This window comes from Hermetia illucens, chromosome 5 (genome assembly GCF_905115235.1).
Source record: "Hermetia illucens chromosome 5, iHerIll2.2.curated.20191125, whole genome shotgun sequence".
Taxonomy (NCBI): domain Eukaryota; kingdom Metazoa; phylum Arthropoda; class Insecta; order Diptera; family Stratiomyidae; genus Hermetia; species Hermetia illucens.
Window position 1 is genome coordinate 57427825 of NC_051853.1, and position 27185 is coordinate 57455009.

Sequence of the window (27185 nt, forward strand, 5' to 3'; positions counted from 1 at the left end):
CTGTACCGTTTATGGCGAGTACTACCAAAACAATATGTTGTCGATCTACGGGAAATGCTTCAACAATCGGCAGCAATATCCAAAAGGAATATCTCCCATTCTTATGCAAATTGTAGCCCGCTTTCACACCACGAAGTATAGCGAAGGCGAAACAGTACTTCTCAACGGTTTGGCCAGGCAACTCACCCAGTCTTAGTCCCATTGAAAATCTATGGGCAATATTGAAGGAACCAAAATCAACCAATCGTGAAACTCTAATTGAATGGATTCAAAGTGAGTGGTGTGACTCTGGAATAGTTTCCTTAGGGGCATAAATGAATGTTACGAAGTGAAACTACATCACACCAAATATTAATCTAAGGAGTTGTATTACTTAACATATAAGCTTACTAAATAATTTAAAAACAATACAACAGTTTTTTATTTTTTGGAATATTTGACAAAAATAAGGGATACCATAATTTTCGTCCACCCTATAATTGACCCCTTTCGGAGCCCCGCACTCTTCCCTGTTTTCAACCAGGATCAAAACTTATATCTACTTCGAAAAGTACTAATCAAGACCTTTCATTTGATACCCATATGACTATATTAGGCAAAAAAAAATGTTGCATCCCTCTTTTAGGTCCAGGCCCCCTCTTAAGGGCAAGGTTCAGTAATATAATTCACTGCGTTGTGTATTTGTCAACACCTTCAAAATGGGAAAATACAAAATCTCCCTCCCTAATAAATCCATCCACCCTTCCCTTCCTCAATCCCCTTTCATGTACACCTCTGTTTCCCTCCAGTTTAACCCTTCTAGAAACCATTTAGATCGCACTCTTGGCGTTGTCCTCACTAACCTTCCTGTGCGTTGCCTTTCCCAATCCTTTCATATCCCATCTTACGTTGCCCCTGACGCCCCTCATCCTTCTATCGAGTTCCATGCTCAGATATCCTGACTCCACTGCTCCTGTCACTCGTAAACCTAAAAAATTCAGCTTTCCCACATTTGCAAACTACTGCTGTCCTACTCAGTTATCCTCTCCGCCCATTAAATTCTCTGGCTCCTCAGCTAACTCCCCCCAACTATCTTGTGGTTTATTCTGCCGCTACTCTTCCTCCCTCTATGTTCCCCCTCCTTCCTCTAAATCCCTCCCGATAGTGGATGTAGCCTGCCCCGCATCGCCTACTATTGCCCTTCTTACCCCTCTCCTTGTCAAGTACCTCATTGGCAAACTTGATGCCAATGTCGGACCTGGCTACAATGGTCTTCCAAACCTCTTTTTGCCCAAAACTGGTAAGTCCATCTCTCTTCCCCTATCTCTTATTTTCAACAAAACCCTCGAAGAGAATCATTTTCCCGGTTGGTGGAAACAGGCTCTTCTCTTCCCCATACGAGAATTACCGTTCCATTTCTCTCATCTCCTCCTGTTCCAAAATCCTGGAAAGATATGACAGCGATGGTTGTCCGCACATTTTGGCCACCACATAGCGAAAGAGCAACACAGCTTTGTTAAGCATAGGTCCACTGCCTCCAACCTGCTTGGCTTTACCAACTTTGTCGCCAATGTCTAAATTCATAGCAAGAAGTATATACAATATACATTGATTTCGCTAAAGCAATCGACCCTGTAAATCAAAAGATACTTCTATCCAAACTCTCGTCTCTAGCGTTCCCACCCCACTTGTTTTATGGCTTGCCTCTTAGCTTTCCAAACGATCCTGCCGCGACTCTTTTCACGACTGAACTTGCCGCTCCTTCTCCCCTTCCTCTGACGTCCCACATGGATCTATTCTGGGCCCTTTGTTATTTTTATTTTTTATTAACGACCTTCACCCCCTCCTTAGTTGTCCCTGTTTGCTCTATGTAAACGACCTTAAACTGTTTTCCGCTATATCATCACCTATGGACTGTGTTTCTTTTCAATCTAACCTAGACACTCTGGTTCGTTGGTTCTCGACTAATGGTTTAACGCTAAACGTCAGAAAGTGTCACTCTATGTGCTACTCCCTAAAATCCTCATCCACTTCTTTATCCTATTCTCTTAACGGACATTCCTTATTCTGTTTAAATTCCACATAAGACCTCGGAGTCACTTTCGACAATAAGCTCCTCTTTGACACCCACTGCCTCGAAGTCACCAATCGAGCAGCAAAATTGTCAGGATTTATACTTCGCTCCTCGTCTAATTTTGACTCCATCCAACCCTAGTTAGGTCTCTTCAATTCCCTCGTGAGGAATACCCTCGAGTACTGCTCGGTGATCTGGTCATCTGGTCTGGAAAATGTGCAACCTAAATTCACTCATTCCCTCTTCTTTGAGAAAAGCTTCCCTCGTGTGGACTGGCCCTCCCGCCTCCGCCTTCTTCTTCCTACAACAGCGTAGATCCTTTCTGGATTTATGCACATTTTTTAAACTTTCCTCGGGTCTGATGGACTGCTCCGCCGCTAACGACATCATCTACCGCCCTGCGTCTTATAACACACGTAACGCAGACATTTTCAACGTGCCTTTCGCAAAGCTCGAAGTCTACTTCCATTCCCCGATTCCCAGGCTTTGCCGAAATTACAACGCACAACAGCTTGGTCCTTTTAACTTCTCTACTTTAAGTAGTTTTAAGAATAGGATAAGATTATTGCTTACTCCCCCTCCTGAGGACAATAAGTAATTGGAGTTTACTCTCTTTGTTGTCCGTTAAATTAAGTGAAAAATAAAATATTTGAAATAATCTGAATCCACAGCGAAATAAAATAAACTTAATCAGCCAGAAACGATTCCTCTGAACTAACTCCTCATCAAAATGCAAACGGAATAAGCCGCAAATCCCAACCGAAAAAAGACTGCTGACCTGCACTGAAGCACGTTGCCACGATAAGCATTTTGCACTTAAGGGAAGGGAAACGAGGATAGCAGTACTGCAACCTTGTGCACAGATGTTATACAGAAAAATGTATTTAACAATGCAATGCTTCTTTTTTTAAGTAAACAAACTGGCAATAAACCAAGCTGATAAGGCGTAACGAAATTTTAGACATAATATCACCGCTGGGCCTTCAAGTAAGACTTGACTACTTCTGCACAACTCCAAAAATTGATTTTCAGGTATTACGCGACAATACTATCGCAGGGAGCTGTCTCCTCACGTACCCAGTGAAAACCTGTTGCCAACGTCTTTTGAGAAAAACCGAAATCGATATAGATTCATTATAGATTCCAAAACTAGTGCAAAAGTAGAGCAAACCTTCCAAAATTGTGCAAATTTCTAATCCACTGCCCGACTTCCATAAGCTCTTACAGATGCAACGGGCCGGCATCAATCCATTCATATATTTCCTCTCGTAAATATGGCACTTTATTGGGTTAACGACTTCTTGCACGACACGAATAGACATAAACAGAAGAACAGAGAAATGGGTACACCAACGTAGTGGCCGCCGTTCGAGTTAACCTCTGGCGCCTGCCCTGACGTGACGAATGTACGCCAGGCACCAGGTCAACCAAATGCCAATTGGTGCAACCGCCCTTGCACGACTCGGCCCCCGTGAAACGTCAAATCTGACAAACTGGCCACGACTTTTGTTTACGAAACGATTACTGGCAGCCGTGAAACACTTGCACATGAACGAAAACCCTTCGCAGGAGCACTGCCCGCCCAGCTGCAGCAAACTCACCGGTATTTCAATCGACAGGTCCGTGTTGTCCAGCAAGATGACCCGGCAGTCGATCTTATTCTTGTTCGTGGTAATCCTTTGCGACTTGATCTGACTGCTGCCGTCCGACGATGCATTGCGCACCTTTCGGCGACTCAGAAATCTCAGCATTTTATCCACCTTTGCGCAATTTTCTGCAACCACTCACAGGCAGAGAAGCCACAGTCAGAACTTTCCAGCAGTTCCGTGCACAACCGCAGCACGCACCTTTCACGCAATTCAATTTGGCACTTCGACGAGAATCACTGCACAGAGAATTAAGCAAAGCGTGCACGGCCACAATATCGCACATAAAAACACCAGAATGAGGGCGGAAAAGATCACAATGCACAGAAACAGCAACAGCAAATGAATCCCGAGGCACCAAACATAAAAGGCTATTCACTTCCGCACGACGTGATTGAAATATGCAAATGGCGTGAAAACGATAGATTTGGTCGGCGCAAGTTAAACAATGTACGAAATACGGCTCGAGACTGACGGAATCTCAAAAAACTAAGTTGAAAGCCGACAGACCGAAATCCATCCCGGACCAACAAGCATAATGGCGTCGACACTTCGTTAAGGAGAATTGTACTTTCATTTTAGCGGGTTGCCAGATCGGTGTTTGTACAGGTGGTGGAAAACATACAGGTGAATTTATGAAATGGCGCGAATCGATATTTTCTATGGTGCAAGATCAGTTTGAAAATATAAAACGATAATTTGGCTAAATTTCAAAGAAAATGTAAATTAAAACTCAATAATAGTCACGGAAAAGGAGAAAAATGATTGTAAGAAGTGAAACAAATAGTACATTAAGCGAAATAAAATTCCAAAGTCAGTCTTCCTCGAATAACAGTTGGGAGACAATTCGATTGGATTGATGCTTCAAAATAAAATGAATTAATTTAATTTAAGAAATAATAAATTACCGTCATATGTTACTTTCCAAAAGGCGTACACATTATTGATAACACGTTGAAAATTGAATGCTAGTGAAAGGAAGAAAGAGAATTGTAGTGTTCACTTTATATAACGCAAAACCTTATTTAAATCGACTCAATGTGTGCCTTCTCTCTGCCAATTTACTTAAAAACAGCTGAAATTGTTTTGAGAAATTCGGGAGGAATATGTGCTCTATAAAACCCTTGAGATGTAGCGAAATGGGGTCATTTTTTGGGGGAGCGAAATTTTCCAAACGAATTTTTGAAGAAAACCATCTTCTTCTACTACTTTTGAAGAAAACCATCTTCTTCTTTTTTTTCAGCTTTTATCCAGTTCACAAGCAGGGTCGGCTCGCATCCGAATAATTCCAACTATACTCTATTTATCTTTTTCCCTGATCTCAGCATTTTATTTTTGTTTTACTGAGGTTAGTACAGAGTACGTTGCCCCAAACCCTCCTCCTTCACCTGGGCTTGGGACCAGCATACTATGTTAATAGCATGGCGGAGTTTTTGAAGAAATCATGATAATGCCTCTTTATGAAATCTAAACTATAAACCATCATGTATCCCACGCTAAATAGTACGCTAGGCTAGACTGTCACCGGCCAGTACTCTTAGAACTATGGTACAAGTACAGCTCGCAAGGATGACGCCTTTTGTAACTCCAGTATAGTCTGGCCCTTAGATCAAGTATCTTGGGGCTATATGTACATTGCGGAGGACTAATTCCATTGTTAAAACCACCACTGGGATTACTTGCATCTTTATTAGTCTTCATGTTGTTATTAGTCTTCACGTATGCTTCATATTTAACCAGATTATTCTCCTACTGAGTGATTAGGATAGTAGGTTTCCACGAAGAAATATTTGATGGGGGGTCTCGCAGACGAAGTTAGTACGCCTGGTCTACGCGATACTGCTCGACATCCTGCCCTCCGACTGAATCTGCATAAAACAGAGCCTTGGACTTCAATAAAACAGGCACTATTACTGTCAATGACTGCGACCTGCCCAGAGCGACTTAAGTATCTCGGATCATGGCTGAAAGCATTGAACTGCGCTCTAAAAATTTATTCACGGATCAACGCAACTTGAAGAGGTGGCATTCATTTTGATCGACGCATCAACAAACGCCTCAAATTCAAAATCTAATCTACCCTCCCTGTTTTCCTCTGTGGTGGCTGGCGATTACCGAAGACAATGAATGTCGCCTCGCCTTAATGGAAGTGAAGATGTTTCATTGGATCAGTGGGTTAACACATTATTATAATGAGAGCTTCCTCGATTAATATGGGGTAATTCCTGTGGCGACGAACGCACGCAATTGTTAACGCTCTGGAAAGAGTCTGCCATGACTTTGAAAAAGATTTTTTTGACACTCACTAAAAGGTTGTTTTTCAGAGACATCGAAATAAAGAAAAAGTTCACCCAAGAAAAGACGTCTTTAACAAAAGTCGCTAACTCAAAGTATTCCTCAATGAATGTGTTTTGAATTAAAAATTAAATTAATTAATTAACAGTAACACTAGTGTCTAAACCCAATACTCCCATCGTAGAAAAATTGCAAGAGGGGCATCTTCGATGATATGTAATGAAATTTGGTCCGACGAGAACTTACTAGATTAAATTAACTTGAACATCGAAGTCTATGGCAAACTACTATAAGACAGACCGAACCAACAGTGGTTTGATACGCTGGATGATGATTTAAGAATCTTTCGATTCCACCAATATCTGGCCTATGCTCGAGAAAAATAGCGGAATCGATTAAGTCGAGCCGAACCCACTGCTGAATCGAACAAAGAAGGGCATTTTTATAACTAAAAATACTCCTTTTTGTAAAAACTTGGATGAATCTGGCTATGTTAATTTTTCAGAAATTCCAGATAAATATCGCTCAATAGTGAAGCATGCTTTTATCTGGAAATTGATAATTAAGACATTAGAAAAAAGCACTAGATTCTATGAGCGATACCATGACCGTCCGGTTGTGGATAAAATCCGGCTCAATAAGTTACGGTGGGCGGGTCACTTAACCCGTATGGATGAGGATGATCCAGCCCGGAAAATCTATAAGGGTATCTATGGTAGAAAAAGAAGACGAGGCAGACCCTGCCTAAGATGGAGCAATGGCGTAGGCCAGGACGCCAGACAGCTTTTGGGGATATCGAATTGGTGGACTTCGGCGCAAAACCGAGATGTTTGGAGTTCCTTATTAAGGCAGGCCTAGACCGGATACCGGTTGTTGCGCCGTTGATGATGATGATGATGACTAGATTCTGCCTGATACCTTGCAAGTTGTCAGGATTTTATGCAACTTTCAAACTGGGGCAGCATGACATGCCTGAGTTCTTTCAGTCAGAGTGGAAGATACCTATTGTCATGCGTGTGTTTAGTAGTTTATGTTTAATTGTTTTGATTTGTTACAAAGCAAAGCCCCATCTTCGAGCGTCCATGTTCCACTAACCCATTTAATTTTACCTCGGTTTAGGATTTTATGCTTAAAGAGATTTGAATCTTCTTAAAAGAACGAAGAATTAGAGAGAAAATCTGGACTCGAGATGAAAACTATATTGGCCAACGAAGTTGCAAAATCAATCTAAATTTGTTAAACCCTGAGGCCCCTGAGAAAACTCTTGGCCCGCCTGGTCTCTTGACAAGCCTGCTTCAAGTATTCAACATTGAACAAATGTACCTGAAATTCATCGACGTTTAGCGAAATTCTTCTATCTGGTGGCCTTTTCAATGCTTCAAGTACACATAGCGGAGTGCTGGTAATTTTTAGTAATCAAGAAAGTCATTGTGCTGGTGGTTACTAGCTTTCTACTAGGACTCTGCTCTGAACGTTTGCCACAAACAATTCGCGGAGAATCAGACAGAAAAACACCATATTTAAGGGCGTATTGTTCTTTAAATGCCTTATAAAAAGGACCTATCCTTTTGTATGTTATATTTCAGAAACCAACGCCTAGGCCACAAAGCAGATGAAGCTATTTAGCCAAGCATCTGCGCGCTATGGCCAGGATGGCTTGGGGGAAATTCCCGCTCCAGGGATAGTCGCTACATTCCCCCCTATTTCGATGGCCCTCCTTCAAAGAATCTACTCGATTTTTAATTTTTGCTTTCCGAGGAGTTATTCGATTTTCTTTCCGGGACCGGACTTAACGCCAGATTCCATTTTCTAAAGCTAGCACATTTGTGACCCTCATCTTAACGTATAGTAGAGATTTAATATTACATCAAATCTGAGGAGAGGACCCAGGAAAGGCGGTGACTCCGAGCCCGAAATTTTGCTGAAGTTTGGAATAAATACTTCATTGAAATAAGGGAATAATGGGAGAATCCTCATAAGTTTCAACCCGAATATGCGTTCTCTCTCTCTACGGCTTTGACAACATCGTAGAAACTTGGCTTGGTTACAAAATATTGAGCCCCGAGCTCGCCCTCCATGGACTGCATCACAAAAGTGCACGACGGAGGTTCTAATGGCATTGTTTCCGTGCCAAACCCATCTTCTCCGTCCCTGACGGCCAATATAGTTGTTTTTCTCTATGTGCCTCTACGTGCAATTCTTGTTTCGTTTCCCCTGTGCTTGTCTTCCACAGCTGTATGAAGAATTGTTAAACAGCTTTTTTGAACTTTTGCTGTCACATTCCACTCTGCCTCCCCCCTTCGATGTGTCAAGGGGCAGAGGGCCTTAGTATACCTATTCTCAAAAAAGGTGACCCTTCTCTACCTGTGAACTATCGCGCTGCATCACTCCTTTCTGGTGGTTTCAAAATCCTCGAGAGATACATCAATGGTTGGTTGACTCGGAACTTGCTGTTATTTTTGTTTACCGATCCTTGAAAGTTTCTTTAATGGTTGCTTGTGCTTCTTCAGGAGTTCTCAAAGGCTCTACACTAAACGCCATATTATTTCTATTTTTATTAATATCCTCTCCTCCTTCTTCACTTGCCCGTGCTTAAACTATTGCAGGCGACATTAAATTTATCTCCGTTCTGTCTTCACTGAATTATGCTTTTTTGCAATCCAATTTACACACTTTAGTGTCCAGCGAATAAGTTGTCACTAAACGTTAGCAAATGCCACCCTATACTCAAATCCTCCTTAACAAATGCAAAGATCATTGCTGGCAGGACATAGTCAACAAGGTGAATGAAGATCTTTAGGGAGCTGGATATAAACTTGTCACCCAGAAAATCGAGGCTCTGTGGAAACTCTGCTCACTTAATGCCGGACAGTTAGACCGCATTGTACGGCCATTACGAGTTTATGACAAGTGGGTGGAAGACCGGAGGACTGCCTGTTATTCACTGTTTGAAGAGGCAGTCCTCACTCTCTTACGGATATTGTGAGATTATCTGAGAGGTCGCTCCTCGAGGATAGAGATAACGTCGAGGATAGCACACGGATCGATCCCCAAGTCAAGGTGTGACTACCGTGCCGAGGACTTAATGGTCACAGTGTGGCCTTGAACGGTGAACTCTGGGTACCGTGAAATGTTACGGATTAACTTTGTCGACGAAAACACGAACGAGTGGCTTAGACAGTATTGCTCCTCCTTAAACGGTGTGTGGGAGGACGTGCGACTGACCCTGAAGAGGGTTTCCGAACTACCATCGTTTAGAAAGTGCTTTCTCTGTCTTTCAGAAAAGGAGTGTAATGGTGCTGAGGTCCGTCAACAACTTGGAGTCCAGAATAACCTCAACACTTTCACCTGGATGCTACTAGGTAGCAAAGCAAGAAGAAGAGCCGATAGGCCGGGAGCTTTCAACACTGTCGGCGTTCCTGAACCGGATATTAAGAATCCCAATCCCAATATATTTGGAGGTGAAACGAAAAGCAGCTGACGACGCATATAGGCTTTATACTATTAACGCGTGGAAAGGCGGCCAATCATACGGTCATGCATCCGTCTGGAAATTTCTTGGCAAACATCAGGTGGCTCTCATTCCCGCTGGTCATATGGTTTCCAAATTCGTCTTCAAAAAGACATACTCCGTCGTAATCACCAAAAGAGAAGAATGGTCGATAAATGGCAACGCATCTTTTGGCACTATCTACTTAATAATTTTAACCGACGGGTCAGTCATGGAAAATGGATCGGGCGCAAGGATGTTCTCGAGGAATCCGATAATGGAATTGACTCGACCTCTCGGAAATATGACGACCATATTCCAAGAGAGAGATATATGCCATTTTTTGACAGCAGAGGAATACTTGAACTTGCTAAGACTCTACATGCCAGAAGAGTCGCGCCTGAGTGGTTATATGGATGATATTGCTGCCGAACGTACTGTTGCACAGGCGCAAAGCAGACTCGGGATATTGATACAACGGATAAGCGGAGGGTTGACTGCTATTTTTTTTCAGCCTTCTTCGGTCGGCTCTTTTTAATAAAAATCAACTTTTAAGTGGGCATGGAGGTTTTTTTATTTTCACAAGATTGGGAAGTCACGATCCCCGACTGTGGGAGTGGCAGACGACGCTGATTAGACTTTTTTTCTTATGAAGGGTCACATGGGATTCGTTGGCAACTTTATACAGATACAAAGGAGCTTTCTCAGGACAACATTGTCAGAGAGATGCTGAGGAGCGCTGACAAATGGAGCCGTGTTGCGTGTTACGTTTGGGTTCTTCTTGCTGCGAAGAAAATTGAGTTCCACCGGTGAAGGGGCACAATCCCTTTTCCTTCCTCCTTATTTAGTAAGGCAGTGACTATCTTGTGAACCAAAATTATCGTATTATATACAATAATAACAAATGCATTAACCTTCCTTAACCACAAAAAACACTCCCCAAATTCTTTTCCTACTTTCCTGGTGGACAACCTTTATCATTTTTTAGCTCATTTTGGGTGTACTTTGTCTACATTGCCAATCCTTTTTCAATTCACCGGTCTCCCTTTCGGAGTTTTGAATGCCTGCCCTTGAAGTTGTACAGCGCAAATTCTCCCGAAAACTCTACTTTAAAACGAACTTCTCCTACGCACTCTCAATCTTCTTACCTGGATGAATGCCGAATATTTCTTGATATGTTTACCTTTTCCAAGCTCTGTGATTGATCTGCCGTCTCGAACATTTTCGGAATTTCGTTTTCGCGAACTTGATTGCTCCTTTCACCCCTTCCGCTCTGCTGGTGATACTCTCACCTATGTTAAGTTTTTCTAGTCTATTATGCCCGATATGTCTTGCCCAGAAAATTGTATTTTAAGTTAAAACAAAGAATTGCTTTGTTTCTCTTTTCCGCGTATTGGCGCGGTAGTTATTTTCTCGGAGTCGTCTGCTGTGAATTCTCATTGTTGGAAACAAAACCGTAACTAGAAACGAAAATGTCTTCCCTGCATCAATATAAATCCGAAACCACTTAGTTTTCATTTATTTTTATTCTTCATTTATTGCTTCATCATAATTTCATTGTAAATTATCTCTTACAGCAATAAAGTTTACAGATCTCTCAAATAATATTTATAATGAGCTACCATACGTAAATCAATAAATTTAATCGATTAAGATAAAATTTCTCTACCACATGCGGGCGTCTAACTGATATTTCTTGAATTACATAGGACAACAGATAATAAGGCGATTTCCATTTTCTTTCCATATTCATATTGGATATACTTCTGAGGTTAAATATCTACCCATAGACTACACAGGGTTGCGAACGTTCAAACTTATACATGAAAAACATATTTGCGAAATCATACTCCTATGAATTATTTAATGTATATATATAAATCGCTGAAGATGTCTCGATGCAATGTAATGTGTGGGCGATGGTCGACTGCTCGTGCCCGAGCGACTTCCTCCATTAACCTCTTTTGGCGATGAAAAGCATGACTTTCTTTGATTTCTTCTCTAGCAGCTATCATCATCAGCGTCATAACATCACATTCGTTTTCTCATCCTCTCTCGCCACTATTTTCTCAGTCGTTTAGGTTTGATCGTCGGTGATTTCTAGAAACTGTGTACAAATGTCCCGATTGCATTCACCTTTCGAGTTAAAGACGAATTTATAGTAGTGTCCATCCGCACATATCACTGAAAATTAAAACAGAAACGGAAATTCCTTTAAATAAACATCCCTGCTAAAAAATCACTTTCAAATTACTCACCAATCACAGAATTTGAGTCAGCGCCGAACGCACAAATACATGGCGGACCTTGAGGAACGGAAAACTTACAAAAGCTCCACTGGCTTGAAAAATATTTTGGAATAATTGAGGATTCACGTGGTTTCTGCTCTTCTAGGTTGAAAACGTGAATAGTGCCATGATCAGATGATACAACCAAATGTGTTGATGAATGATTAAAATTGATGCAGTAGATCGTTGCCTGTAACAGTTAACATGTGGTTAAATCAAAGCATCCTAAGTATTCATTTATGTGGCAATCCAAATGCCAACTGCTGAGGTTAAATTTTTAGCCAGTGACAAGAATTTTCCCCCGACAAGAGCCGCCTTCGAGTAAACCACAGCGTTCGAGTTGCAGCAAGCTCGAGAGAAAAGGATCACCGGACGAGTCTCCGGCTAAGGGCAAACTGAAGCGGAAGCGCTTTTTTTGACGATTACATCTCGTTCAGCAAAAAAGTAAAAAAAGTCCTCATTTGTAAGCAAGGCCATCGAAGTCGATGGGTAGTTCTTCTATGACGAGGCCAACTCATCAGGCGGAAATAGCTAGCTTAATATGGAATTCTTCTTAGCTGTAAGGACTGCATCATACCAGGGCAAAACGCATTCCTTCAAATCGGTAGGTTTATATAAAAAAAAATGTTTCTGCTTTTTTGACATGAATTGCTCCCCTCTCAATAGAATGTGGGGAAGGGTTACTGAGCTATCTTCCTTCAACAAGTGACTCCCAGTTGAAGGGCGGAATGGCGCTGAGGGTGTTGGAACAATTGAGTGTACATTACTCTGTTGCTTCTAGGTAGCAGACTTGTAGAAATAGCGACAGAGAATTTCTTACTTATCAGCGTTTCAGTTCGCGACCAGACGGACTGCTAGTTCTTCTACAGACTTGAGACGACACTTCTCTAAATCAGTGAACGATTCGTGCAACCGAAGATATCTTTATCTAATTGGTGCGGGAAATTCAGATACCTTATCCAGAAGGAAAATTAAGGGCTACACTTCCCGCATGCTGATTTATCCTAGGTCAATGGAGGTGCATGATCCCAAGCGCCACAACGGCCTGACTAATCGTAAATAACCAATAGGGAAACAAGGAGATTTCAGATATCACCGTCAAACTTTGGATTGGATCAGGGCCTTGAAGTGTGTTAGAGCACTTCATTCAAGACCGTAACGGTACACTGCAGTACACTGTAGGTAGCAATGTGGTCAGCATTGCGCTGGTCCGAGATTATTACCCTGATTTGACTCAGGTATTCATTCACAGCTGAGTCGACTGGTATCCAATCGATGTCATATCACGATACAAATTCCACTGCCACCAGTGACAACCACTCAGCTATCCGGACAACTTTCCTTAATTATTCTTAATCCTGGGGGTAATATTTAACTAGATTTTTTCCATTTATTATGGAGTCAAGCAGTTAACTGTGGACTGATTTGGAATAAAGCTCTTTGTGAGTCAACATATCTCTCTGGGGTTGATATGTGGTTTTCCAAAAGCCAAGGTTCTCCTCTAACAAAACGTCTCATCCTGCACGACCAACACTTTTTCTACCGTGTTTGAAGAGTTTGTGCACTTCTTTACAAATACTGCAACTTCCCTACCGAGCGTAGTTTTTCTGAGCCCGTTAAGCATGATGTTCAGTACAGCAGCAAGACTACTGACTCTTCTGTCTTTTCCATTACCACCGTAAAAGGTCGCAATTACGCGGCAAGAGTACTTCTTAATCAGGGCATTTGCACATCTTCACAGAGCTCTTGCTCTTCATCACTTCACATGGTCCCTAAATAGACGGTGCGATGGTTGAAGGCGTAGAGCGTCCGCCTTTCAATCTCGCTGCTTTGGGTTCGAATACTAGTCTTCGTGGCTGTATGTGTTCGTCTTCCGTTTGTCTCGCTGCTATGAGCTTATCACTTGCACAGCGTCAAGTGTGATGATAGTGAAACTGAAGCACAATCTGACTGTGTGGATGTCCTATACTCCACTAAGGAGTAAACAGGAGATACTAAATGTCCAGACGACATTATTATTATTATATCATCAATTCCCTGTAGCTCTCGAAGATATTTCGAAATCGGCAATATGCAAACCTTTCGGACTTTTTGAGTTCACTAGGATGCCTTTTGGACTGTACAAAACCTTTCAGAAATTCATTCACTCTGTGCTGCAAAACCTCCGCTTTTGTTTGGTATATTTGGATGGTGTTCTGGCCGCGCCTTCCTCTGAGAGTCTGTCCAGATGTCCCTGATCACCAAGCAATTGTTGCTGGACGCTACACTTCTGGCATGCTTCAGACATCACCGTAAGTACTGCTCTTTAGCAAACGGTAAATGCTCATCCATATTCTCAGACGGGTTACTCAGTGTCTCTGCCGTTCGACCAGCGAGATAGCTCTCCCACTGTCGAGCGACAGTTGTATCATACAAGCGGTCGATGTAGAAGTTAGGAAATTGCAGCTCTCCAACTCTGCGAGAAGTGGCGGACGCAACACGCAAGCGAACGTAAGCGACCATCAGGTGGTAATCCGTTTCGAGGCCGATGTCAGCGCGTCTAAAATCCACTGCTGATTGCAAAGTGGTCGATCTGATTACTCGTACGGCGTCAGCCAGTTGAACCCCAACTTGCCGTATTATGCCCCAAGTTCAGTTACTTTATTTATTCTCCTCCTCTCCTCATCCTCTCCCTCGAAATTGAAAGGTTTCGCATCAATAACGCCGATCCGTCCGGTTCGATTGTTGCCTCATATATGAGGATTTTTTTAACAGATTCTTGACATCCTTCTAATAACCATGAATCAAGTCGGCTTTGTCGAGAACTGCGGATTTAATGATGTAATACACGCAGCGAGGTTACTTTTTATACTGCATCTTTGGATCTAGAGAAGGCAACCGTGTGCCGCACAAACTCATATGGTGCGCTTTGTGGCGACATTTAGTGCCAGAAGAACTCGTGGGCGGAGTTAAATTGCTTCATCGCGATCCGAAGTTTGAAATGTGGCGGGCTTATCAAAACTGCTTCGTGCCTCTATCGGTGATCATGAGGGAAGCGCCCGCTCCTCTTTGTTCTTGCCATGAATAACGTCCAGGCCCTACACATTGCTTTATGCTGATGTTTTCCTTGTTTTTGATCAAACTTGGGGATGATATGCGTCATATATTTCATACTACTACCAACTTTTATACTCTGGGATATAAGTTTTACTCAATTTCCCCAAAAATATGGTAATATACTATTATTAACTTAATTTGAACATATTTTGATATGGATAGTATTTTGAGGCCTGGGCACCATATAGAGGATTTTTCGGTTGGGTAGTTTCTGAGAATGGGTCCGTTAAAGAAATCATCACTTTCCACCCCTCCCACCCCCCGCCTTTCTAACAAATCTCAAAAATAAGACCGAAAAGTACTAATTGAGTCCTTTCATTTGATACCCCACATGACTATATTTGGTGAAGTTCACCATCCAACGGAGCAAGAGGGAAAGCTTTAAGGAGCCTTGTTCGGAAGCGGACGTAAACCCGTGGGGGAGCGCCTATAGAATCGTGATGGGACGATTCAGAGGCCGATCATCTCCGCAGATCAAGTGCCCTTCATTCTTATTAAAAATTATCCAGGGGTTAGTCCCACAGGAAGAGGAGGGTATAGACAGCTTCCAGCGACCTCTGAACGGCACGGCAATACCGACAGTCACCACTGACGAACTTCTGGAGATCTGCGCTAAGATAGGCGTTCCGAATAGGGCCCTTAAGCTTGCCGTGAAATCCAGGCCGGACATGTTCGCTGAGTTGTTCGAAGCGTGCAAGTCCGAGGGGATATTCCCTGCATCATGGAAACGACTGAAGTTGGTACTACTGCCTAAGGCTGGCAAACCTCCAGTTTCTCACGGGGCATGGAGGATATCGCCATTACCTCTTCAGGTTTAAACTAGATACGTCTCCCAATTGTCCAAACTGCAATGAAGTCCCAGATGACCCAGAGCATGTATTCTTCCACTGTCCAAGGTTTGTGGAGGAAAGCAAGAACCTAGAGGATACTCTAGGAGAGATGCTCGTACCAGAGAATCTGATGCGAAAAATGTTAGCATGTCAGCAAGACTGGAATGCGATCAACTCCATGGTCGTATCTATCCAGAGCAAATTGCGAAAGGCAGACGAGATTAAAAAAGCGCGGTTACGTACGCCGCGTAGAGACGAAAGGGGACCAAGCTAAAATAAGCTGACTCCGCCCCGTGATGTAATACCATACGGTGGTTCCACGGGGCTTGGGGGGAGTCGGGGGTGGTTTTAGTGGGTAAGAATGCCACACGCTGGCGTGTCCAGGTTAGTGTCTTTTGAAAATTTTCACCTCCTCAAAAAAAAAAAAAAGACAGACAGACAGACATTGAACCGAGTTTTGTTTTGCAAACAAAACCGCGGTCTTTTGATTGGATCTGAATAAAACAGAATTTTTGTCGACCGATCCTTATGAAACAGACACTATAACTGTCAAGCATCAGCGCAACTTGGATGAACTGGTGTTCTTTGTGATCGACGCATCAGCGAACGTCTCAAATACAAAATTTGCCGCATTGTCGTTATCCTTCTCGACCTCAATGATTCTGAGAGCTGGCCGACTATAAAAAACATTGAACGGTGCCTCGCGGTAATGGAGACGAAGATGTTCCGCTGGGCCAGTGGCGATATCCGCGATCGATATCGGGTTACACCGATGCCATGTGATTCGCGGCAACGAAAATTCATTTGCCAAGATTGGTCTAAACATCGAAGGCGATCGGAAACGACCGAAAGGACGGCCGAAATACGATGGCTTAATACGACGGATTGTGATTTGAAAGCCTCGCAACTGCATTCAGATCAGATCAGGGACAAAGACTGAAGAAGAAATATCGCGTTACACCATTAAATTGATTAAATATCGGCGAAGCCCCGAAATTATAGAAAGGCTAGCGCCAACAATGTTCAATAATAAATTGCCGCTAACATTGATCGCATAAGCCTCGGTGAATTTCATCCAAAACCTCTATGAAGGCGAATTATTTACCAAAGCAGAAACAACCAATGTACGTTGCAATTTTTCCTTCAAACAATGACGGCTGAGCAAAAGTTTCGGGACTTCTTGGCTTTACACAGCTTCTCGGTAACGACTTTTACCAGGCTTCCCAGTTCTAGAGTTTCGGTGGCAAATTTTAAACCTTGGAACCCATTTTGATTCATAACCACCGTATCACAAACATACATACTAGAAAAGGATTAACGAAATGGAAATTTGCCATTTTTCCAGGAATTTCGCACATTCTGAGTCACGGCAGATTCTTGGAATTTTGTCCGCAGGACCGCATCGCTCGGTGGTTTGTGTTACAAACAGCGTTCATTTGCCGTATTTTTACGTGCGAGTATTAAAGAAATAAATCGAGCAAAGCAAACCTACCTGATTACTGCCCCGTCTCAGTTCTGAAACCTTGTTCCCGTTTTCTGTATCGAACACTCGTATCAAAGTCCCTTTCTCGCTCGCTGTGGCCAAGCGCGTACCCTGCAAGTTTAGGGCCATGCAATTTATTGGAGCTTCGTGTGCTGCAATTTCTAGCGGGTTGCGTTCCGTATTGGCAAGGTCCACAATCTAGAATTGGATCTCAGTTAGCGTTGTTGGATTTCCATAGCGAAAACTGCGCGACTTACCAACACGTGTCCAGTACGGCGTCCAGGAAAGGCAAGAAGTGATTTGTTACTGTGCGGGCTCAGGCAGCACAAGCCCAGCGGGTTCGTACTCGTCTCGAAAACATGTAACTGCTGCGGCTGTTGTGTAAATGTGTAAACTTTTATCACGCCCTCCAGAATCACAACGATCCGGTCGCGGCGTAGGCGTACCGCCTTAACAGGTTGATTGAAGTCCAGTGAAATTGCCGGCGCCTTCTTCAAGTCGTCCCAGACAACTACTTTGTTTGGCTGATATAATGGGCGAATTCCACCGCCAACCAGAGCCAGATAATTGCAACGGAACAGCATTTCTACGTGACCCAGTCCACCTTCCGCGAAATATTGTCGTTCTTTTTCCTTTAGCGGGTCGCAGTTGTACACGCGGAATCCTGTATCTGTGGCGCAGGCAAAGCATCCTAAAGCGAAGCCGAATCAGTTGTTTGTGGAATGAAATCATGAAGGTTTTCCCACTTAATCAAATTATCTGTGCAGCGAAAATTTACCTTGATCCTGGTTGAAGCCAGCGTACAAAAGTCCATTGCCGTACGGGTTTGAATCGACTAAATTCATTTTGCTTTGTTGATCTGTTCGGGGTTTTAGCAGTAAATCATCACAGCGGAGTACTGTGAAACCGGACGCGACTTATCTCTAAACAAAGTAGAAGCGGGAGTAGCGAAACAACGTTGATTAGGTAGATTAATGATGCTCTATGCAATGCAATTGTCAAAACAACGACATTTGCGTCGCCTGGCCTTGCAATTCTGCGAATGACGGCGAATTCGAGTTGTCAGGTGTAGGATGACTGATGATTGCAGGTAGCAAGTGATAGGATTGGTATAAAACCATATTGTGAATTGACATTATCTTAACAATTCTCAAACCGTTTTGGAATTTCGTGTCCCAAATTTTTCTAGGAGGACTGGTTCATTTGTAGGGAAATAAAATGTGTTTACACCTCGTCAAATAAAAGTAACAATTTATTTGCAAAATTATCCTTTATTTTGTCAACAAACACCACCTGTTTCCTTATGTTGGTTCACCTGATCCATCTCACTGACAAATGTCAAACGCCGGGCCAACACGAAGCTAACCAAAGGAATTGCACTTAGATGACGTGTTGGTTTACGTTTTGTGCTTTTATTGAACATTTAGTCTTGTTAGGGTATTAAGCAGTAGTAAGCGCGATGGTAAACATACAGACACATATGGTAAGTGCTATTTGCAGAGTTTGCAAGCCACCCAAGTTAATAGAGCTTCGGCGCAGTCGATTAGAGTTATTCATCTGATCAAACCAGGCTCCAAATGGGCCCACTGAGCGGTTGCCTAGAATTCGGATAATGCATGAATCCATGATTTCAGGACTTTGACGGCCAACACAGAGCCGAGAAGCTTTCTCGATTCATCATCACGCTATTCGGTATCGTTGGACTCATATGGGGAGCGATCATTCAACAGTTCTCGCAGACTGTTTACATCTTAGGAGCAGGATTCCTTCTCGCTGCACTGGTAAGCGAAAATGGTTTGCACGTTTTTGGTTAACACATTTGCATCCACCCATTTCCATGCAGGTGACAGTCCCGCCATGGCCCATCTACCGGCAAAAGCCATTGAACTGGCAGAAAGCACGTCCTGAGACTACGACCGGTGCCAGCGAAGACAAGAAGAAAAAGAAGTAAATCTGAGTGCATAGAGACATTCCTCCCAATTCGTTTAAGAAATTGATCACAAGTCCACCTTTTTTCGCAATGTGAAAGTATTTTATGAAGGAAATTCACGAAGGCAAAAAAAATAAATAAATGAGTGAGTTTAGATTGGTCTTTTGTATGATTTTAATTCGTTATGGTCATAGTAGATGTGGATAAGGTCATACATGTGTGCAAAGAAGTACAATAGGTTGTCGTATTGGCCCTTGTAGGGCGCCGTCCTGGTGTCGGCAGGCACGCTCGGGTCAACGTCACGAATTTTGCCTGCAGCTTCGACAGCTGCCATGTAACCTTCTGAGATTTCTAGCTCGTCTAAGCCACGATAGCTCCGATCCAGGCCCCACGCGTTTATGTGCACCTCGAGGACGAACTGATGTATCGCCTCAATCGTCGCCAGGTACCACCGGGGGCTGCCCTTCTGATGGCGCCAAAATTGAGAGATCCTATTTTGCAGCACCACCGATTTCATGCAATTGATGCGATCATCTTTGTAGATTCCGCGACTTTGATTCCATGTGCTGTCGATGAAAACGGCCTTCTTGATTGGCAGACTATCGATCGAATACTGTTCAAGACTTTCGGGTTCCTGTCGATCGCTCTGTTCTCGTTTCTCTTCCAGCCTCACCTTCAGTAACGTTCCCATGTTGTAGCCTTTCGGAACATCGAAGCCGTCCCTCCTCACTGTTCGCACGTTGGCGTCGAACAGCTGGCTAATAGTGAGGCTAGTGGCACAGGGAAATATCAGGACAACACCTTCCTCCTTCGAGTAGTCAGGGATATCGGGATATGTGAAAATTTGTACATCTTCAGGCGCAAGGATAGGGCCGTGTACAGCCGTGCTCTTCCCGATCTCGCTCGGATGCTTGATTATGTCGACCTTCACGGGCAGCTTCACTTTTGGTATCCGGTCGCAAAGTTGTTCGATTGGCACGTAGCAGGTGTAGCAGAAGTACTTCCTCGACTTACCGCATTTAAAGCACGGGCTCCGGTCTTGGATCTCAGTAAGAATCGAATAATCCGAGATTTTCATGTTGACAAAAGGATACTTTCGCTCCTTGGCGACAGTAGCCGCTGGGTGTGTCATCCTCAGAGGAGGCGGCAAAAATAAGCGTCTCTACAAGAAATGTCCCCTTGTCCTGGAACTTACCCGCCAAGATCAACAATATATGAAATTCCGGGATTAGATATGCATACCGACAAATGACATTTGATATTTGAGGTTATTTCCAGGTGATGACAAATACTTGGCTTCAACATAAAGCGCCAAATTTGAAAGATATATAGATGAGATGAATTCCTGTAAATTTTTGAATGTTATATGCTAATACGTCTGGAATAAGGCCACATTTTCCGTTAGATTTTTCAGCTATCATACATACAGTCCACCAATTAAATAGTTGGACAGTTACTGCAGTCCGCCTTAGTGATCTAATCATGTTGTAAGACAGGTGTAGGTAGCTGTGCCTGTATCAGACAAATATATGTATCAGACAAATGACTGTTTGAGATAAATGTCCGTTTCTGATAAATATCTGGCAAGGTCTGCTTCTATTTCGGGCAAATGTCTGAGGCTGCCTCAGCCAAATGTCTGAATCTGTCTCAGACATCAAATAGACTGTGTCAGACAACAGGCAGACAGGTCATTGTGTCTAAAGTCAACAGGTGGTTGGGCAATTAACTCACTTAGTACGTGCATATAAACAATTGCCACTTACGAAATACACATACAATATATATCGGATATTACGACCGACCTTTTATAGCGACGAATTGGCTTAATTTGAATCTTATAACAACGGACTCATGAGCGTAGTAAGTAATCGCCAAGGAATCATTAAATTAGAGTAACTACCGAGTTACAAAAAGCCAGCGCGACAGAACGTTGTGTTCAGTGGTCAGTGTGGCATCAATCTCCTTGGTCTCGGTGAGCACTTTGCAGATTTAAATTTTTGCTTGACGTTTTAGGAAAGAAAGTATTATTATTATTCTGTCAAGGGAAAGTCGCACCGCGTCCTTAAAGAACTATTGTGCCTTTTAATGGTTATAGTGTACCTACCTATCATAGTATCTCAAGCAAGCCTATAACCGTCAGGAACTTTATTATGTTTCCTACTTCCAAATCTTTGAACTTTGCATCTGGTATTAAGTGTTCTCCCAGGTGCCTCGACCTACTTTGCACAAGTGCCGGACACTGTCCCAGGCCGTGTATAGGTTTCGTCACACTCCTCACAAAACCTGCAGGCAGTGTCCGTAGATATCCCTAGCTTCCCTAGGTGAGAGTTCAGCCGGCAGTGACCAGTAAGAACTCCCACTATGATTCGGAGGTTCTTTTTGGTGAGGTTTAAGCAATCCTTTGTGGGCATGGGTTCGTATCCCGCAATAAGCACCTGGACTGCTCCATCCCTGGTAGGCCCACCCAGTATAGTTCCCTCAAGCGTTCCTCTTCATTTCTTAGAGTCATAGCCATGAAACCGTTTCCGATTCCACAGAAGGGTTCTGGCCCGTGTAAAAGCGTCCCTGCTCCCTTTTTGGCTAGTTCGTCCGCTGCCTCGTTGCCTTCCACCCAGCATGGTCTGGAACCCAAAGTATCCAAATTGGTCTGAAAGATTTAGGGTGAAAAGGATCCTTTTTACCCGCTTTCGGAATAAAGACCACTTTTGCCCGTCTCCATGCCCTTACTACCCTTAGAAGAGACTCGAAGATAATTCATAGGCCTCTTGGATTAGTGCTGGGAAAATACCATCTACTCCAGGAGATTTCAGTGGTTTAAAACTTTCCACTGCCCACCTTAGTCTAGCTTCTGAGCATACCTCTTTTGCTAGTTTCCAGTTCTCCTTTCTTCTCCCTTTATTCGTTGTTGGGGTGTCAGGAAGAATGTTGTAGGACTCCGAGAAATGAGTTCTGAGAAGCATGTGTACCCTGTCTTCTTCATTCTTGGTAAATGTCCCATCTTCCTTCTTCAAACAGACAGAGAATATTTCCCCGTCTTTGGCTACAGCCTTGTAAAGCTTGGTTGCTTCCGTGATTTGTTCGATCCCTTCACAGAATACCCTGAAGCTGTTCCCTGATCGCGTTGCTATAAGCAGTCAGTGCATTTTTGTACCTCTGCCAGTCCCCGGTTTGTTTGTCGATGTCAATGTCGAATCTGATTATCCTGTGAGGGACACCCGACACCCTCCAATTCCTAACCATTCCGTTCATTAGAGTATTTCCTAGAGTTATGTCTAGTACCTCCGATCTAGTGCTGGTTACAAATGATGGAGTGTTTCCTAAGTTATATATTTCTAACTTATTGCTAAGAATAAATTCAAGAGGTGAGTACCTTCTTTGATTGGTGTCGCAGTTTCTCTAGAATTCATGGTGGGCGTTGGCATCGCAGCCGAGGAGAAGTGGTAACGCCCTCTTCTCACAATACTTCACCAGCTTAGCGACTTGTTTCGGTGGAGCTCGGATTTCGTCTCCTGGGAAGCATCCCGACGCCACGACTGCAAAATTACATATTCATTAGGCCATTTTTCTAATTTCAAAAGTTTGGGATCGGGTTTCTTCACGCACAAATGCAAATTCGTTTGCACACGGAGGATTTAATTTAAACGTAACAGAAGACTCTTTTAATGAAAATGATTTACTGCCCCTAGCGGAGCTACGTCGTCTACAAAATGATCGAGATAAGGATGAGGATAATCTAAGAGATTAGATTTTCGTCTACTACTTGTAGTCTAGCCTAAAATTGATAATCAAGGGGTAGCTTCCGCTTAAATGTAAGTATATTTTTCGGGGGCGACTTACCCCCTTCATCACTACAAAGTTTCAAAGGCTTTGTATGTGGGGGTAAGTCGCTCCCGAAATGTATATTAGACGAAACCGTCAGTCAACTTTTTGCCTTTACATTTAATGACGGTTTGACAGAAGATAAAACAGATTTTGCTTTATTACATTTGGAAAAAGTAATTGAAAGACGCCTTTAGAGATCAGGAAATCACGAAAACAATCTAAAATGATGGATTTTTTTTTTGCTGATGTGAAACTAATATCATCTGAGTCATGTTGTTGAGTAAATTACACAGAATGTATAATTTTTGTTGTACTCATTTATCTCACTCTTTTCTATCATAAATAAAATGTATCTTTGGAGTATTCATCTGGTGCATGCATATAGCTACCTACGGTTATAACGAGCGAATTTCACCGATCCCTCCCTTACACCAACACCTCCACCTGGATAGTGTTAGACAGCAAATCGGGAGAGAGAGCCGATAGCCAGGGAACTTTCCTTACTATCTTCCTTCCTGAACCGGATACCAAGAAGGTCGGGGACAAACGGGCCGCATGCTAACTCTACTATAGGCTTGGAACCATCATATTACAAGTGTTGACATCTAGGGCCAAAGGGCAAAACGTTTGTATACCTCATTCAAGAATGATATGTTGTTTCTAGGGTAATTAACGGTTAGACCTACCACATCATGGAGACGTTTTAATTCGTTCCATAGATACAAGTCTACGGGCCTGGATGGCATCATTCCTGCTCCAGCAATAGAATGAAAAATGATGCCGTGGATCTATATATTCGGAATATATAACTCACATGCCTGGCACACGCTCATATTCCAATTACCCCGTGTGATATGAAGGTGATATTTATTCACAAACCAGGAAAACTCACCTACATAGACACAAAAGGCCCAACTAATCTATGTAACTCGCTTTCAAGGTAGGATGCCTTAGGGACTATCCACAGGGAACGGTTCTCTCTCTTCTGTTATGGCTCCTTATAATGAATACCTTTCTATGGCTGTCGGAGGACATGAAGGTCTTTACATAAGCATTTATGCACGACCTAACAATAGTAATTATCGGTGCAGGTGGTGCCTCTTTCACGGTGTACGCTGGGAAGAGCAGGCTAGTTAAGTTAACTAGAAACATTTAGTAGGGCCAACAGTCAAGTATTTAGAAAAACATCTCTACTCTGAGATAACATGGAAGCATCATATCCTGTACATTGCTCTGGTGCTTTGGTGGACTGCGATTGATAAGACCTGGGGATTTTCATTAGAGTGGATTTACTGGATATACATATCCATAACGAAGTCCCCTTTAATGTGTACATATATCGCCTGAGACTGAACTTTGCTTTGCATATCAGCAGGAAGCTGATTCCCATTCATTGATTGAACCATTGGCGCGAAGAAAGGCAACCAAACGTACAACCAACATTTACTTCCTGGTGAACTGCTTTAATTTTCATGAGCAACTAACTCGCACATTGTAATGAGCGAACTACTCGTTTTGGGAAAGTAGCCATTTTTTTTTTAGAAAATTAAAAAACAATGCTCGGTTTTGCCACAGTGGTGAGGCAGCGTTGGAAGGATTGATTCTGCCCTGTTCTGAAAACCTCATTTATTTTGAATTTCTTGAAAGAAATGAACACTTGCCGTCGGAATCAGGCCATAAGTGAGTGAACAAATTTAAATTAAATCGATTCATTCAATTTTTCTCTCAATTTCACCCTTCGCATCAAAAAAATAAATCTTTTTATTTTCTTTAGCTTTTGTTCCGTTCACAAGCGAGGTCGGCTCGTCGTGAACGGTTTCGTCATTTGGCTCTATCAGATGCCTAATCTGGATGCAATCGCGAGGATTTCAAATCCCCACCCAGCGTACCAAGCTACCGTTGTTTTGTCCGAACTTTTGGTCGCTTACCATCGACTTCGATGTTCAGACCAATCTTGGCAAGTGAATTCTCGTTAGCGTCAATTACATAACCATACCATCGAAGGAGCCTGTCTTGCAATTTTTCCACGAAGGATGCAACCCCATATCCATTGCCGACATCCTCATTTCGGATGTGATCAAAACGTGTCACGCCACTAGTCCAACCCAACATCTTCGTCTCCATTACCGCAAGATGCCGTTCATTGTCTTTTATGGTGGGCCAACACTCAGAACTATAGAGGGCGGCAGGATTGAGGACATTGCGCTAAATTTTAAATTTCAGACGTTTTTTGAAACGTCGATCACAAAGAACACCAGTTGTGGACCGCCACTTCATTCAGGATGCGCTAATGGGTGAAGCAATTTCATGACGCAGTTCTCCACTGGTTGATAGCATTGACTCGAGGTATTCAGGTTCAGATTGTTGCATGATGCGATATTCCATTTTTGCACAAGCTGCTCGAGATCATTTGTGCTATGAGACGCTACGAGAAAATCATCTGCATAAGGCAGTGTATAGGGCGCTGGATGCTGGATGTCCCGTTTGACAGTGTCTATAACAAAACCAAAAACTAGTGGTGAGAAGGCACTTCCTTGATGAACACTGACAGAGACACGAAGTGGTTTTGATAAACTCGCCATACTTCGAACTTTACTTTTTGGATCGTGGTAGAGAAATTGAACCCAGCGCACGAGTTATTCTGGCACTAAGTGTTGTCGTAAAGCATACCAGATGAGTTCGTGTGGCACACGGTCAAACGCTTTCTCTAGATCAAGAAATGCAATGTAAAGAGGGCGATGCTTCTCACTGTGTTTCTCCATTAGTAACCGTGTAGCGTGCATTGCGTCAGTAGTTCCGCAGTTCTTGACAAATCCAGCTTGACTCACGGTTATTTGAATGATTTCGCTAATACAGTTGTTAGGAATGCATTCAAAAATCTTCGTTATATGGGATAGCAACCGGATCGGACGGCAATTTGAACATTCTGGTACCTTTCTTTTTCCATGTATCTTTCCAATAACTCGATTGAAGAACTCACTGAGCTACAGTGTTGGGACCCAGCTCTTCACTTTCCAGAGCTCAGATGCGATGTCGTTAGGTCCTGTTGCTTTCACCAATTTCATTCGTTTTATTGCGTTCTCGACTTCAGCGGCGCTGACAGCTGGGGCGGCTCGAAATTTCGGCAATGCTTATAGGCCTGGAGGGTGAGTAAATTCTTCAGTTGAAATCTGTTCCAAATATTCTCGTCATCTATCCGTCGCAGTTCGTCGTTCGGCAAGCAAAGTACTGCTCTTGCCATTAACGCAATGGAAGTGCTCCATATCCTGTGTGCGTTCGTGTTGGCTTTTAACAAGTCGATACAGATCTCTCTCACCATCCCGAGTATCCAGTTTATCGTAAAAGATCTTTGTAATGGATCACTCGGGTGACAGCGATCGTTTTTTTTTGCTTCCAGCTTAGCATTCTTGTAAATTTGCCAATTGGCCAGCTTTTTATCGGTAGAGAAACTTGTGGTAAGGAAATTTCTTTTCTCGAATCTTCATTTCAACATCGTTTTCCCAAAACCAAATATCTCGGTTGATGAACCACTTGGCTTTGTGACTTGACGTGGTGTGTGGTGTGTGACGCGGCAGGCCAGTACATTTCTCATGCTATTTTATCGGTGGATTGATTCTCATAACGACAGTGGCGGTGCTAAATGCCGCCATTTTATGAGAATATAGTTGATTTGCGTTTTACTGTTCCCACTATAAAAGAGGAGGAGATGAGACAATCGTTTGGTGAACCATGTATTTATAATTACAAGGTCGCTCGCCTCCTTCATTGCGCGCTCTAAACCCTTTTCCGCCATGGCACCTTTTGCTGTCTGAGTCAGACTAATTTACTTACATCCTGACCCCATCCATGCGCCAAGAACCTTTGCCCATTTCTCAACAGGACCTATCAACTAATAGCCGCCGTGTTATTGGCATCTTTGATTGGATACTATGAAGCACCACATTTTAAAAATGAAAGCCAGCATTGAGTGTTATTCGCACGCCGCAATATTAGAATTTTTTGAAGTCGCTAGGCCCGGCATATAGCCTTTCAAAAAATGATTAGGAAATTTTGCAAGACGCTATAAAAGATAAATTTAAACATGTATGTCTTGTTAGATATGGATCGAAATGTGTAAATTTCTATGCGTTAATCATTCGAAACAAAAAAAAACTTTTTCTGAGAGGCCTTAAACCTTTTTCGATAGTTACAAATGTTATTTATTTTTAATCTATCTTACTTTTGTTGAAACAGTCGACCATTGCCAATATAA

At 42.8% G+C, this 27185-nt stretch overlaps 4 protein-coding genes across 8 annotated transcripts in view; 1 reads left to right on the forward strand and 3 right to left on the reverse strand.

Moving 5' to 3' along the window:
- LOC119656754 (band 4.1-like protein 5) overlaps positions 1-4271 on the reverse strand; it is a 33092-nt gene extending 28821 nt beyond the window's left edge. For 4 of the 5 annotated variants that reach the window (XM_038063318.1, XM_038063319.1, XM_038063320.1 and 1 more), the window contains exon 1: positions 3655-4271. In XM_038063318.1, coding sequence (XP_037919246.1) covers positions 3655-3804 — 150 coding nt within the window. In that variant the 5' untranslated portion in view covers positions 3805-4271. The remainder of the gene's footprint in view (positions 1-3654) is intronic. The other variant, XM_038063317.1, reaches the window with a different exon arrangement.
- Positions 4272-10991: 6720 nt separating this feature from the next.
- LOC119657043 (WD repeat domain phosphoinositide-interacting protein 3) lies at positions 10992-18242 on the reverse strand. The gene is made up of 5 exons (XM_038063796.1): positions 17960-18242; positions 17439-17872; positions 17191-17379; positions 11743-11962; positions 10992-11668 (listed from the first exon to the last, which is right to left on the reverse strand). The coding sequence occupies exons 1-5, from the start codon at positions 18024-18026 to the stop codon at positions 11562-11564; spliced, it is 1017 nt and encodes a 338-aa protein (XP_037919724.1). The 5' UTR covers positions 18027-18242; the 3' UTR covers positions 10992-11561.
- Positions 18243-18502: 260 nt separating this feature from the next.
- LOC119657045 (signal peptidase complex subunit 1) lies at positions 18503-19265 on the forward strand. Its single transcript, XM_038063799.1, has 3 exons — positions 18503-18664; positions 18816-18962; positions 19025-19265. Exons 1-3 carry the CDS (start codon positions 18641-18643, stop codon positions 19130-19132), a joined length of 279 nt encoding a protein of 92 aa, XP_037919727.1. The 5' UTR covers positions 18503-18640; the 3' UTR covers positions 19133-19265.
- On the reverse strand, positions 19246-20388 carry LOC119657044 (tRNA-uridine aminocarboxypropyltransferase 1). The gene has a single exon (XM_038063797.1). It carries the CDS (start codon positions 20241-20243, stop codon positions 19263-19265), a length of 981 nt encoding a protein of 326 aa, XP_037919725.1. The 5' UTR covers positions 20244-20388; the 3' UTR covers positions 19246-19262.
- Positions 20389-27185: the final 6797 nt, after the last annotated feature.

Bases quoted from the DNA above. Each gene is read 5' to 3' on its own strand.
- LOC119657043 (XM_038063796.1), bottom strand. From the start codon at position 18,026: ATGAATTTAGTCGATTCAAACCCGTACGGCAATGGACTTTTGTACGCT. The intron at 17,873-17,959 runs GTAAATTTTCGC...GCTTCGCTTTAG, and splicing joins TGGCTTCAACCAGGATCAAG to GATGCTTTGCCTGCGCCACA. The intron at 11,669-11,742 runs GTGAGTAATTTG...TTTAATTTTCAG, and splicing joins TGACTCAAATTCTGTGATTG to TGATATGTGCGGATGGACAC.
- LOC119657045 (XM_038063799.1), top strand. From the start codon at position 18,641: ATGGTAAACATACAGACACATATG. The intron at 18,665-18,815 runs GTAAGTGCTATT...CCATGATTTCAG, and splicing joins TAAACATACAGACACATATG to GACTTTGACGGCCAACACAG. The intron at 18,963-19,024 runs GTAAGCGAAAAT...ATTTCCATGCAG, and splicing joins GATTCCTTCTCGCTGCACTG to GTGACAGTCCCGCCATGGCC.
- LOC119657044 (XM_038063797.1), bottom strand. From the start codon at position 20,243: ATGACACACCCAGCGGCTACTGTCGCCAAGGAGCGAAAGTATCCTTTT.